General features: G+C 43.7%; 1 protein-coding gene across 1 annotated transcript; it reads right to left on the reverse strand.

Annotated features, from left to right (window-relative positions):
• Nucleotides 1–1,021: 1,021 nt before the first annotated feature.
• Nucleotides 1,022–12,841, reverse strand: LOC118081597 (transmembrane protease serine 12-like). Its single transcript, XM_060271063.2, has 5 exons — nt 12,613–12,841; nt 9,254–9,455; nt 6,760–7,028; nt 6,099–6,241; nt 1,022–1,443 (listed from the first exon to the last, which is right to left on the reverse strand). The coding sequence occupies exons 1-5, from the start codon at nt 12,719–12,721 to the stop codon at nt 1,198–1,200; spliced, it is 969 nt and encodes a 322-aa protein (XP_060127046.2). The 5' UTR covers nt 12,722–12,841; the 3' UTR covers nt 1,022–1,197.
• Between the last annotated feature and the right edge of the window lie 1,710 nt (nt 12,842–14,551).

The raw sequence follows: 14,551 nt of genomic DNA on the forward strand, positions 1-14,551 counted from the left end.
CCATCCAAAGCACAGATAAGACCAGGGGTTCGCCAAACTAAGGCCCGGGGGCCAGATACGGCCCAATCGCCTTCTAAATCCGGCCTGCGGACGGTCCGGGAATCAGCATGTTTTTACATGAGTAGAATGTGTCCTTTTATTTAAAATGCATCTCTGGGTTATTTGTGGGGCCTGCCTGGTGTTTTTACATGAGTAGCATGTGTTCTTTTATTTAAAATGCATCTCTAGGTTATTTGTGGGGCTTAGGAATATTTTTTTCAAAATATAGTCCGGCCCCCCACAAGGTCTGAGGGACAGTGGACCGGCCCCCTGCTGAAAAAGTTTGCTGACCCCTGGATTTTTCCTTTTCACTCTCAGACCTTGCTGAGCTAATCTGCAACTAGAGATCTTCCCCCTACAGCTCACTTTCCAGGAGCAGTAGTTTCGATTGCAACATTTTGGCCCAAGTGTAAATGCCAGTAAGTATATACTTAGCAGATCTGGCTAGGTATTTACTTAATGAAGAAACTGGTGTGACCATTTTAGTAATAGCTTCTGAAAGAACCCAATTTTACCACTATGAAATTACAGGATTGCAGAGGAGCCCCAAACCCATTTAACACCAAATCATTAAATACTTTGCTTTGCTGTAAGAGAAGTTTCAGAAAGCAATTAATAACAATAAACATGGAACTACTTATAGACAAAATTCTCATTTGTAGATGCTCCTTTGGGGGATAAGGACTAAAAAATATTAATTGTAAATTATGTTTTATTTTTTAAATGATACAGAAAAGCATGGCAGTGGTAGGAACCTATCATCTATATTTCTTATAGAATATGGAAATATATATTTGGGATAGGATCATTTGAAGTTTGTAAATTAAGCCTCTATGAAGAATTAAAGCATTTCTTTCACATATTAAATTATAATTTTCTGCATGTTTTTGAAACCATGCTCTTTTTTCATATTGGAGCCGATCAGTACAATAGTCACAATACAACTTACAGCCCCCAAAACATATAAATGTAACTGAACAATGCCTTTTGGACTGACGTTTTTAATGAAGGAGTTTTCCATTTATTTTGGACAAGGTTAAACAACTGAGTACAAAGCATTCATTATTATAAAAAACAAATGGCGCCATATACTTGTTTTCAAGAAGAATGAATACGTTTTAAAAGAGAAAATATAAAATTCCAAAACAGCAGGACTTTTCATAGTACAAAATGGAAGGTTACCAATCCAACGGTCAAAAACATGAGAATGTGTTGCAAGCTCATAGTAGAAGTTCTGCTCAATATTGTGACTGCTTTATCTATCCATGGTCGATAATTTTTTGCACGTATATAGATTCCAGGAAGTTTGGGTCGGCCACAGCCAACACCAAAACTGGTGATTCCTATCAGATAAAACCTGGTGTAATCTGGAAAGTAACACATCAGAGGTCCTCCACTGTCCCCCTGGAACATGAAAAACAATAAGTTTGAATTTGCATCTCATGAATAGGCAAAACAAAATACAGTTTTCTAGGAAATATGGATCAATTGAGAAAGCCTGAATCAGTAATCATGCTCAGCCATGTTGCTGTTTGATAAAGGTATGCACACAGATGTTTAAAGCAAATCATTTTTATTTACACACATCAGAAACACACACATGCATGCACCCTTTGGCATTCAGGGCTCGGACATAGGACAGATATTAACAACCGACAAGCTCTTTTCATCCATCTATTCAGTTAAATCTTCCTTTTCTTCATACTCTATTTTCTCCTGCAGTTTCAAAAGTACTCTTCCATCGATTGATGCTTCATCAAAATTACCACTACGTAGTTATAGGTGGCGCTGTGGGTTAAACCACTGAGCCTAGGGCTTGCTGATCAGAAGGTCAGCGGTTCGAATCCCTGTGACGGGGTGAGCTCACCGTTGCTTGGTCCCAGCTCCTGCCAACCTAGCAGTTCGAAAGCACGTCAAAATGCAAGTAGATAAATAGGAACCGCTACAGCGGGAAGGTAAACGCCGTTTCCGTGTGCTGCTCTGGTTCGCCAGAAGTGGCTTTGTCATGCTGGCCACATGACCTGGAAGCTATACGCCAGCTCCCTCGGCCAATAATGCGAAATGAGCGCTCAACCCCAGAGTCGGTCACGACTGGACCTAATGGTCAGGGGTCCCTTTACCTTTACCTTTAAGTTATATAGCACCCTGTAGAAAACAAAGAAGCTCTTTAGTAACAAGGGAAACCAACCTTCTAATAAAACACAAACACGTACATCATTCAGATACAAAACTCTCACCTGCAGAATCTCCTCCTCCAGCTCTTCAGTTAAAGCTTCCTTTCCTTCATGCTCTATTTCTAAGGCCCGGGGGCCGGATGCTGCCCAATCGCCTTCTAAATCTGGCCTGCGGACAGTCTGGGAATCAGCGTGTTTTTACTTGAGTAGAATGTGTCCTTTTTAAAAAAATTCATCTCTGGGTTATTTGTGGGGCCTGCCTGGTGTTTTTACATGAGTAGAATGTGTCCTTTTATTTAAAATGCATCTCTGGGTTATTTGTGGGGCATAGGAATTCATATATTTTTTCAAAATATAGTCTGGCCCCACACAAGGTCTGAGGGACAGTGGACTGAAAAAGTTTGCTGACCCGTTTTCTTCTGCAATTTGAAAAGTTACACTGCCATCCACAGCCTCTACAGGTAGGGCATACCTGCCACGTTCCTGCCTGAAAAATAAGGGATCGGACTGGAAGTAGCGCTGCCGCCATTTTGGAACTGGGCGGAGCATGCTCAGAAGTGACTTTTGATGCTGCTCTGCCCAGTTCCAAAATGGCCGCCGCACTAGAAGTCGCACTGCAGCCATTTTGGAACTGGGCAGCGCAACATCAAAAGTCGCTTCTGGGCATGCTCAGCCCAGTTCCAAAATGGCCACCGCACCAGAATAAACTGGGGGAAACAAAATCATATGTTTTTTTGGCTGGGAACAGCTGGAAAAAATGGGGGTTTCCTGGGGAATACGGGAGACTTGGCAGCTATGCAGGTAGGGAAATGGATGTAGCCTCATCCATTGGGGTTTGAGCATTAATATTATATACACATATATCTACAATCCCACTCTAGACCAGAATTGCTGGAATTTGCCAGGAACATGGTTTCAGGGTCTGGATCCTGTCCTGCTGTAAACATCATTGCAGGTAAGCATGTTGATGTGGGCTCCTTGTCCTCATCCTTCAGGAAATGGACACACACACACACACACACACCACATTAGCCTTCTGGGTCAGAATCACGGCATTTACAAGGATTGCAGCTTCAAGTTCAGGGTCTGGTCTCACTGCAAACATCGTTACAGGTAAGCTCTGGGTTGAAACAGGTATTCCCCCCCCCTAACATCCCTGACTCTCACTTTTCAGGTTTAACACTGATGGCTGCCAGGGAGTATGATAAACTCACAGTATCTGCCTTCTTGACCTACTGTACTCTCCTGGTGCTCTTCTTCAAAGTGCCTAGTAGGTAGGTAAAGTCCACAGGTGCCACGGCCAGCTTTGATGCTGCCTTCAAACATGTCTGGGTATGCAACTAAGCCCTCCTGCCTCAAGCCCAAGTTCCCCCACCCTCCTGATTGGTTGAGAGTTTCAAAACCTCATCCTATTGGTCTGCAGCAGCGTGCTATCATCGGAGAGGGGTCACATGACACCCTCCCCCCAAAAGGCATGCCACGGCAGTAACTTTTTCTTTTTAATAGGTTTTATTAATGTTTTGGGGGGGAATATATACAAAGTATATTGGATATTCAAAAATAAAATGGCAATAACATTTTCCACTGGTAATTTGGTTAAGTTGCATTTTTCCATTCTCTGGGAAAGTGCCACTGCCTCTTCCCAAGTAGGAAATCTTGGTCACCTAGAAAGGTATTTCAATTGTCTATGGGGCCCCTTGTAACAGGAAATCATGTTGTGCCTGCTCACAACTGGCTACCTGTCTCCTTTGTCATGTTGCACTCCTTCCATCTATCTTAGACCTTAAGATGGTCATCCCTTGATTATAAAGTACCATCCATCAGGTTCTTTTTCATTTAACTGCATTTTCCTGAGACCCCAAAACTGCCCAGCTTTTTTTAGTTCTTCCCCAGGGTACCTGACCTTGTGGATTCCCATGAAAGTTAAACTTGGTTAGATTGCCCTTCTTGACCCTCTCCAACATTGCTATTTTCTTTGGGTTAGTCAGGGCCTCTGAAAGGAACATTATCTTAGTGTTCTCCCTTAAGGAAGCTTTCAAAAATGTGTTTTGAACTGCATTAGACAAGGAACCCAGGGTTGGTGTATGGGCCTAGCACCTCAAGAGCAAACTACAAAGGCTGGCTTATCTTGGACCATTATATCACTGCTTGAGCCTTTTCCCGGGATGTTTCTTGACACATAGGTAGAATGGCCAACAAAATACAGTGGTACTTTGGTTCTCAAATTTAAATTGTTCAGAAGTCCGTTCCAAAACAAAAGCGTTCCAAAACCAAGGCACGCTTTCCCATAGAAAATAATGCAAAATGGATTAATCCATTCCAGACTTTTAAAAACAACCCCTAAAACAGCAATTTAACATGAGTTTCACTATCTAACGAGACCATTGAGCCATAAAATGAAAGCAACGATATACTGTACTATACAATAAACAAGACAGTATTGTAGATGATAAAAATTAAAATTATTATTTTTTCTTACCTGCACTGACGTTTGTCATTGTTTGGATGGGGGGCTTTTATCCATTTCCTCAGTCACACAATCAATCAATCAATCAGTAGCTGAACTGGGTTCCACACAGTCACAAAAACAAATCAACTGAAAAAGCCTCAAAAACAAAAAACGCAAAATAAATAGCAAAAACAAAAGCGCCAAACTTAATCCGTTCCCTGAAGTCCTTTTGACTTCCAAAATGTTCAAAAACCAAGGCGCAGCTTCTGATTGGTACAGGTGCCCTGGAAACAATAGACGGCAACCGCATTGGACGTTCGGCTTCCGAAAAACTTTCAAAAACCGGAACACTTACTTCTGGGTTTTTGGTGTTTGAGAACCAAAGCATTTGAGTACCAAGGCATTTGAGAACCAAGGTACCACTGCATGTGCTCCTAACACCTATCACAGACACGGCCTCACACCTTCAAATCATAGTAAAACTCAGGGAACCAATCCTTTCCTCAGGACAGGTAACTATTAGTGTTTAATAAAGTCAGGGGCAACTCTGCTTGCCCTGTAGGCTGATGTATCTGCATGAGGAAAGGGTAGATTAGTGAGGAACCTCCCAAGCTTGTCATCCTTGTGCTGACCTATTGATCCTCCCTCAGTGTTAGACCAATACTCTTAGGGTTGCTGGCCTCAATTCCACCTCTTTCTCCATACCTCATAGTAGGGGAGGAGTTAGCTATTTGGGATAGAACTAGGATCTTTCCTATCATGTATGTATTTCCTACAATGAACACAGCTTTTGTGTTTTTCCGAAAACCCTGAGCCTTAATGTGATCATATCCAGGATAATCACCTCTAGCAGGGATTCAGTACTCAGTTCAACTTTGGTCAGCTTTTTAACTCCAAACACCAACATTTTATTCGTTCCTTTGATTTCTGCCTTCTTCATTTCCTAAACCTTGATGTCTTTCTGCCCTCCCCATTTTCACAAACATCAGTCATCGGCATCTGAGCATTCCCACTGTGCATATATGCTGCCACTTACAGTCTTGTTACTTAAGTGTAGACTTTTGGTCTAGGCAATGTGTGTTAGAGTAGTAACTTACCCATTTTATTCTGTACCATTGCAACTGATGCTTCTAGCTACAAAGCCACTTTCTCTGCCATTTTGTTAAAATAAATATTATTTATCTCGCAATCTATGAGTCTTTTGCTAACTCTCCCAAGTAAGAAAAAAACTTGGCACTGGTATAGTACACTACAGTAACTTTGCGGCGTGCAATGATCTCCAGATTAAAGATTCCCAAAACCACATTTCTGTGAGTGCAAGCATAACATGCTAGTTTGTGTACACATGCAGATAGGGAGATGGGAAGCATGGTAAAAAATGGTGCACTAATACATTTTTGGCAATATATTTCTAAATAGAATTATTTCCTTTTTACCTGGCAACTATCCACACCTCCAGTTGCAGAACCAGCACAAAGCATATTCCATGATACTACGCCTGCATACCAGTCATATCTATTGCAGATATATAGTGGAATAATGTCAACTTGAGCTTCTTGTAATATAAAATTTCCTCTACCTGTAATGAACACAAAACACTGTTAGAAGTATGCTTGTGCCTCTTTAGCACTGTGTAATATAAAATTGCTAGCTATGGCAGCACTTGGGATAGGACAATGATAAAACTCATGAACTGTGCCACACATCCCCTGTGAAGTCTATTTCCAGTATTCCACAGATTAATAATTTTTTTAAAGCATTTTAAGAGTACATTTTAAAAAACACACAGTGTGAATGCAACAAACACACACACACACACAGAGAGAGAGAGAGAGAGAGAGAGAGAGGGAGGGAGGGAGGGAGGGAGCTTTGACAGGTACAAGGAATAATCCGTACATTCTACAGCAAACTCAGTTTTCTTTCTGTGCATTGTGCGAAATAATCCCGAATATCCTCATTGGAGTGAATCAAATGCTACTCTGAGAAGGGCTAGCATTGAATACAACTCATTGCAAAGATGCTTCCTGAGATCACCAATCTCAATTAGATCACCAAACTGATTTTTAACACAGATTAGACGACACGTAAGATATTTACCCTTCTCCTCCGTGTTTCCCCATCCACTTATGAAACATGGGTTTTCATCTGCCACTAGCTGAGTAGTGCTGTTAGGTAAGCAGATAGGCTGAATATAATCGCTGTAGCTGATAGGCCTTTTTAGTCTAAACAAGGCAACATCATTTTCGTATGTGCTTCTCTTGAAACCAGAATGCATCACGATAGCTCTGACATAGCGCTTTACAGTAGGAAACTCATGGTTATAAAGATGGTGCAAGCCAAATACAACCCTCCAAAATGCTGGATCCCTAAGAAAGAATAAAATCCTTTGTAGAGTCAGGTCATGCCCACATACAGGCTTTTTTTTTTTTTTACAAACGGGTGGTTCAGAAATGATTTTACTGCACATGTCATTGGTTCATAAGACACCTTCATACCTTTTTTTCAGTCACCATATTTGTTGCTGTTCCACTGCTTACTGTCCACATCAGTAGGCAGATCCTGATGAAAAATATTCTGGATTTTATATTGTCCCTCACCCCAACCACTCTTTCTCTGTCCTCCACTACAGTTTTGCTCCATTGCCTTGTAAAAAAAAACAACATTCAGAAGTGTGGAAGACAAATGCTACCACCTTCACAACAGGCATGTGATTTGTGTGTGAGCAACACCTATTTCCATTTGTTTGTTTTATACCTTAATAATGGAGATCTTCTGCAAAAATATTTGTCTGCATCTCCATCATGAATGTGGCCATGTCTTCTCAATATAACTACCACCTCTTAATGAGACTTCTTTATCACAGTGCAACTACACCTACTGCTCTTCGATGCTGATTATTTTATTTACAGATGTAATTATAAATACATCTGGCTAAATCATAGTTTCATTGAGCTAACATAAAGGTAAAGTTAAATGACCGCTGGGCAGTTAAGTCCCGTCAAAGGTGACAATGGGGTTGCGGCGCTCATCTTGCTTGAGGCAGAGGGAGCCAGCCTTTGTTTGCAGAGAGCTTTCCAGTTCATGTGGCCAGCATGACTAAACTGCTTTTGGCGTAACAGAACACCGTGACAGAAGCCACAGCGCATGGAAACACCATTTACCTTTCTGCCACAGTGGTACCTATTTATCTACTGCTTACCCCATCGTGCAGATTCGAACTGGCAACCTTCAAACTATCCCTGTTTGGAGTTAAAAAGTCAAATACACCTTTGGTTAACAGACAAATGCACAACCAATTGTACCCGAGACACCTGCAAGAAACTGAGTTGAAAAGTATGATTATCTGCAGTAATCAGAGCCACACCACATTTAAATAAGATTCATTGCACTCTTAAAGCACACACACACACACCCAAAAAAAATTGATCCTGGAGACTGTAGTTTGTTTAGGGTACTGGGGCAGTGAGGAGGCAAACTATAGTTCCCATGATTTTGGGAAGAAGTAATGTGCTTTAAAAATATGCTGTACATAAGAGATAAGGAAGTAACTACTGAAGTTATTCTTTTGCAGTACAGTATAAAATGTCTCCAATCGGTTTCATTGCATCTGCTTTGCTGGCGGCCCAGTTCCATCAGCTACCTCCAGCCTCTGAACTATGCTGGCTGGTCAATATAGAAATATAGAAACTGTCTAGAAATCGGTGCTTGAGTTTTATTTTCCTCTTCCCTCCTCCCTTTTCCCTTGTGTGTTGTATTCTTGTTTGCTTGCTTGTTTGTTTGTAAGCCTACAGGTAGGGAGTGTCTTGATTTCATGTAAGCCGCTCTGGGAGGCTTCTTGGCTGAAGAGCAGAGTACAAATGTTCTAAATAAATAAATGCTTGGCATTTTCCACCAAACAGATGTGAACTTATTTTATACATAGAAAGCAGAGTCCCTGCCCCCCCTCCCATTTCAGATCTGAAAAACTACAACATTCTAGTAGATTTCTGTCCACCACCTTGCCCAAGAAGGGGGTATTTATGACTGGGTGGTAGTTATTTTAACTGCAGGGTCCAGATGGGATTTTTTTTGTAAAGAACTCCGCTGTAGAGATCTGGTTATCCATGCCATGTATTGATCTTTGCAAAGCGTTTGGATGTCTATGCTAAAATTCACTGCCTGTGGTGGTTGGAGGGATGTGAGTGTTTTTGTGTGTGTATAAACCTGTGAACTCCAGAAAAGTATGAATTAGATCCATTGTTCAATCTACTTTTTGCCTCTGATTGCGCATGGGCTGTGAAAGGTTCCCCACCCTTGCTATAAAGCATAGCAGGGAATGGTTTCAGGTGGGGATGGGGATGGGGGTGAAAAGAAAAAGGGCCCACAATTTCTGAACTATCCCCCTGCCTCTGATCTCTGGATTGATGTTACAGGCCTATTGCCACAAGTGGGTTGCTCCTGCTATTGATATACTGAAACTTTTTGTTCCGGGTCTTTAGCTGTAGATAGAGATTTCAAAAATAAGCTAATGTCGCTTTAAGGAATATACTTTTCTCACACCTATAATTGGCAAAAAGAAGAGGAAAAAGATTTAGAACAGAAATATACCTACGTCCATTTTTTAATGCAGTGTGCTGCTGTCAGCACTGAGTTGTTATTAATCACAGATCCGCCACATACATGGTGATATCCTGTACCAAAGCGGTAAACTTGAAGACTAACTTGCCATGGCCATGCCCCTGGCTCAGCATCACGTCCACCCACAATCCGATTCCATTCTGTCATCTCACCCATCAGAGGCCTTGTCCCGCAATCTATAAATCAAAACATAGTTATGCTAGTGGTGAGATACGTCCCTCAAAATACAGCAGGCGTTCAGCAACAAATACATTTAAAGCAGATCCTTAGAACCATTGTTTTGAATGGATCGGTATAGCACAACAATTCTGTTACCGGATGACTTTCTGTTGGGCATTGTGGAGGGAAGTATTTATTTACTTATTGGACAACAAAACCCAACTCCCACTCCTGCTGGCCACTTAAACTTATGCTTCTGCCACCATTCAGTCTCACTCATTTTCTCCAAAACTTTAGCTTAACAAAACTACCGGTAACTAGGTTTCATTAGCTGATCATATACTGCAGGGGATATATATATACATACAGTTGTACCTTGGAAGTTGAACGGAATCTGTTCCAGAAGTCTGTTCGCCTTCCAAAACATTTGGAAACCAAAGCACGGCTTCTGATTGGCTGCTGGAAGCTCCTGCAGCGAATCAGAAGCCATGGAAGCCCTGTCAGATGTTCGGGTTCCAAAGAAGGTTCGCAAACTGGAGCACTCACATCCGGGTTTGCGGCGTTCGGGAGCCAAAACGCCCAAGTACCAAGGAGTTCGGGATCCAAGGTACAACTGTATAGGTTTTTGTATGTAGGCAAGCAGAAACTTAAAGCTTGGTGGCTATTAAGCAGTCACTGTAAGATCCCTCAACGCTGGCATGGTATGTGCACACTCACCACCCAAGCTGTGTGGTCTGCTCTGCACTAGATGCAAACCCCACATAGAGCACATTACAGTAGTCCAGATGGGAGATTTCCAATGCATGTGTCACAGTGGCCAATAAATATACCAGCCACTTGGGCCCTCATGAACAAGGATGATTCCAATAATACCCCTAAACTGTGTGCCTGTTCTTTCAGAGGGAGTACAAACCCATCTAGAATGGGAAGAGTCCCCAATTCTTAGCACCCGGTATCTCAGGATTCAGTTGATTGTCCTTCGTTCATGGATCATACATTCCACCTCTGCATCCAGGCAGGCACTGATTCAGATTATGCACTCAGATTTACTGGAAAAGTAGAGTTGAATGTCATCAGCACACTGACGACACTGTGCCCCAAAACTCCCGATGACTGCTTCCAATGGCTTCGTATAAATGTTAAATAGCACTGGCGGCAGAACTTGTGGCGCCCTGCAGCTAAATTGCCAAGATGGAGATATGTTGGCGCTTTATGTGGAATTGTCCATGCAGGTAGGAGTGGAACCAAACCACAGGAAAACAATGCCTCCAAGTCCCAACCCAAAGAGGCAGTTCAAGAGGATACTGTGGTCAATGGTATCAAAAGCACTTCCTACAGGCATCTGATTGGCCACAGAGAGGACAGGTTGCTGGACTTCGATAGGCCACTGGCTTTGCTTATGGTTTTAAGTTTACACAATAGAATGAAAGCTCTTTGCTTCACTTAGGTGCTATTTTCCCCCCAACCACCACTTTGACTCTACTTTGCCGAGAACCGATCGCAGAAAATCCAAGCCATCAGTCATGCCTACTCCCCCCCAAACACAACAAACGATTAAAGTCTGCTTTAGAAAAGTTTGAGTATTAAAAATAATAACAACAAGCCTATTTTCCACATGAAATGAACGTCAGTTAGAACACTAATTATTGTATTCGCTGCCACTTATTGTTTGGTCATGGTGTTGCTCCACCACAACTTCCTTAAAATCCCGTTTCTCCCTCGTGCTAATGGATATAAAGCCTGAGGTATGGACTTGGCAAAATGCACCCTTTACCATGTATACGGTAGGTTCTGGACTACATAGCACCACTTAACTGGAGACATCATTTGTGAGAACCAGCACCTTCACACGCCCAGATTTCTGCTATAACGGAGGCTCTTCTGCATAAATTGCAGCGGCCATGCGAGCGGCACCCATTTGGAGGTGGCAAGACGCCCCTGGAAAAGCTTTCACATGTGACTGCTCTGCTCCGATTCGCTTCCCATCTGAACTGCATAAATGCGGCAACGAGAGCGCGAAGCAGAGCCGTATGTAGGAACCCTGCTGCAGAGCTTGGCTTTCTGCATTCGCAACCCCCCCCCATCTATTGGCAAGCGGCTCTGGGGGTGGCATTTGGGTCCCCGTGGAAGGACCTATCATGGCCGTATGAGTCAGGAGGCATGCTGCCCCCCCCCCCCAAAAAAAATGTTTTCTTTTTTCCAGCAAGTGTCGCTGGGCGGCTCAAGATGGAGGCGTGTTGTTGTTGTTTTTGAATCTTTAAAAACATAAAATAACACCACATGTGATTCAATCTCATTAAAAGGAAGGAATACATTTTATCTACAATAATTTGAAAGGTCAAAGTGTGTATACTTCAAGTATTACAAACTATTCTACCCACCCCAAACACAGGGGTGTGTTTGCATGTAAACTTTATTATGTGAGGAACTCCAGAGTGGCTAGTTAGGACGGCAAGTTGGGTTTCTGTTTTTGTATTATTCAAAAGGTCAAAACTAGGATATTTATGGTAACTTGTTGACCAGTAGGCTACAGTATGTGTAACAGTGTTTAAATCTTGTGCAACACCTTGTGAAATCTGTGTCAGCCAGAGATGATAGATTTCACAGCAGAGCAGAAAGGGTAGCAACAAAGAAGTTGGCTGGGTGGTAGAAGGTCCGCCTGAAACAAGAGGCAGCAACCTTCGAGGCTGCCTAGTTTTGGGGGGCATAAACCTTCAAGGATGAGTGTATAGTGCTATTTTAAGGAGGTCTCAGATATAGAATAAATATTCATAAATGCACACATATCTAAAAGTATAAACAGTGGTCGTTTCCAGGACCCAAATGCCACCCCTAGAGCCTCTTGCCAGGAGACGGGGAGGGATGGGAAGGGGCTCCGCACTCCTCCCTGTCCAAGCGGAGCCTCCTCACGGCGGAGCCATGGGCCTCGACCTGCAGGAAAGAAACCACCCGCTTGATTTGAGAGATCCAATGCCTTCGCATCCTTCCCTCCCCTGCTGCGCCGCTTGTTGCGCGGGAGGTTTTGAGGCGGCTTCCCTCCCGCTGCCTGCCTTCCTCGGGGAAAGTGCGCTCCACGCACAGCTCCGCCCCTGCTTTTTGGCGGCGCGCTGGGCAATCCTAAACGCTTCCGACGGTCAGCGCACCGCTCAGGGGGACGAAGAAAGCCCGGCTCACCCTCCGAGGGAAGCAGAGACGTTATGTTCATGGCCACGGCTTGGCACAGCAGCAGCACCAGCAGCGCCAGCAGAGGCGCAGCGGCTGCCCTGCGACGCCTTCGCCGCATCGTCCGTCGAGGAAACTTTCTCGTCCGGCCGAAGTGACGTTAGCGCGGGGGAGGGGAAGGTGGGGGGCGACGCGCGCATCAGGAGCTTCCGCGCCTTCTTTACGCCCGTCGGTTGGATCGCTTGTTCCTCGGGGCGGGAGTCTCCTGTCGGGGATCGATAAGGGAATCCCGAGAGCCGGTAACGAAAGAGGATGGGGATAACCTCTCCCCAAGCCCTACGGAAGCAAAGCTTCCTATTACCGGTATTTAACCCGACGTAAGGAAAGTAAAACACCGCCTGGTGAAATGTGACAGAGATGGCAGCTGATGCGGACTTTACCCCTTACAATAAATCGTATTTTACGAAAGTAATCGGGGCTAAGAGAGGCAAAGGGGTGGGGCATGGGTGCTTTTAGCAGTTAAAGGGATTTTGATAAATGAGGATTGAAATGCCTAATAATGATGATGATTTTATTATTTATACCCCGCCCATCTGGCTGGGTTTCCCCAGCCACTCTGGGCAGCTTACAGCACATTAAAAACTTGTAAAGGTAAAGTAAAGGACCCCTGGACGGTTAAGTCCAGTCAAAGGCGACTATGGGGTGCAGTGCCCATCTGGCTTTCAGGCAGAGGGAGCCAGTGTTTGTTCACAGACAGCTTTCCGGGTCATGTGGCCAGCATGACTAAACCGCTTCTGGCGCAACAGGACACAGTGATGGAAACCAGAGCACACGGAAACGCTGTTCATCTTCCCACCGCAGCAATACCTATTTATCTACTTGCACTGGCGTGCTTTCAAACTGCTAGGTTGGCAGAGCAACGGGAGTTCACCCCATTGCAGGGATTCCAACCACCAACCTTCCGATTGGCAAGCCCAAGTGCACAGTGTTTTAGAGCAGTAGCGCCATCCATGTCCCTGATATAAAAATGGTAAAACATTAGGCATATAAAAAATTGCATTCAGGTGTCTTCTAAAAGTCAAGTAGTTGTTTATTTCCTTGACATCTGACGGGGGGGGGGACATTCCACAGGATGGGTGCCACTACCAAGAAGGCCCTCTTCTTGCCTGGTTCCTTGTAACCTCGCTTCTTGCAGTGAGGGAACCACCAGAAGGCCCTCAGACTTGGACCTCAGTGTCAGGGCTGGACAATGCTTGTGTAAGAGTAACACAAGTGCCCTCCTACTATTCCCTCTTATAGATGACCATTATGCAGTTTGGGGGGGGGAGCGTATCTTAAAGGATTTAGTTCTGAATCAACTCAGTGTTTGGGGTGTGGGTGTAAAACTCATGGAAGATTGACTTTGCATCCAGCCAACTGAAGCACAGTAACTTTTCCCATGGAGAGCGGTGTACATTCCCCCCCCCCCCCAATATTATCTATGAGACACTCAAAGAATAATGCATCACTCAACAAACCGGACTACCTTGTACTGATAAAGCTTGGTCCTAAACACAAGCAACATAACATTAGCTACCACTGATCTACCATAGCTTTAAAAATTATACATCATAATAATGATTTTATTATTTATACCCCACCCATAAAAAATTGTAAAATGTACATACTGGTATATGTACATTCCGCATGTGCTATGCCTAGAAAGCACAAGACCTGGCAGTTTCCTGCTTGACCCACGCTTTCTAAGCATGGGTCCCGGAGTTTTCCCCTTTCCAAGGGAAAACCCGCTCTTTAGTGATATATCAGAACAAATGGCAATCTGGGGGAAACCCAGATTCCTGTTCGCTCCGATTGAGCACTAAAGAGCAGGGTTTTTTCCAGGAGGGTGACGGAAGCAGCATAACAAGGGGAGGTATGAATAAACCAGTCTGTATATACATGTGTTTTTATT

This window comes from Zootoca vivipara, chromosome 2 (genome assembly GCF_965207765.1).
Source record: "Zootoca vivipara chromosome 2, rZooViv2.hap1.1, whole genome shotgun sequence".
Taxonomy (NCBI): Eukaryota; Metazoa; Chordata; class Lepidosauria; order Squamata; family Lacertidae; genus Zootoca; species Zootoca vivipara.

Coding starts and splice junctions, on each gene's coding strand:
- LOC118081597 (XM_060271063.2), bottom strand. CDS start 12,721: ATGCGGCGAAGGCGTCGCAGGGCAGCCGCTGCGCCTCTGCTGGCGCTG. Junction 6,242..6,759: donor GGGAAACACGGAGGAGAAGG/GTAAATATCTTA, acceptor TGTTCATTACAG/GTAGAGGAAATTTTATATTA. Junction 1,444..6,098: donor GAGGTGTGGATAGTTGCCAG/GTAAAAAGGAAA, acceptor TTCATGTTCCAG/GGGGACAGTGGAGGACCTCT.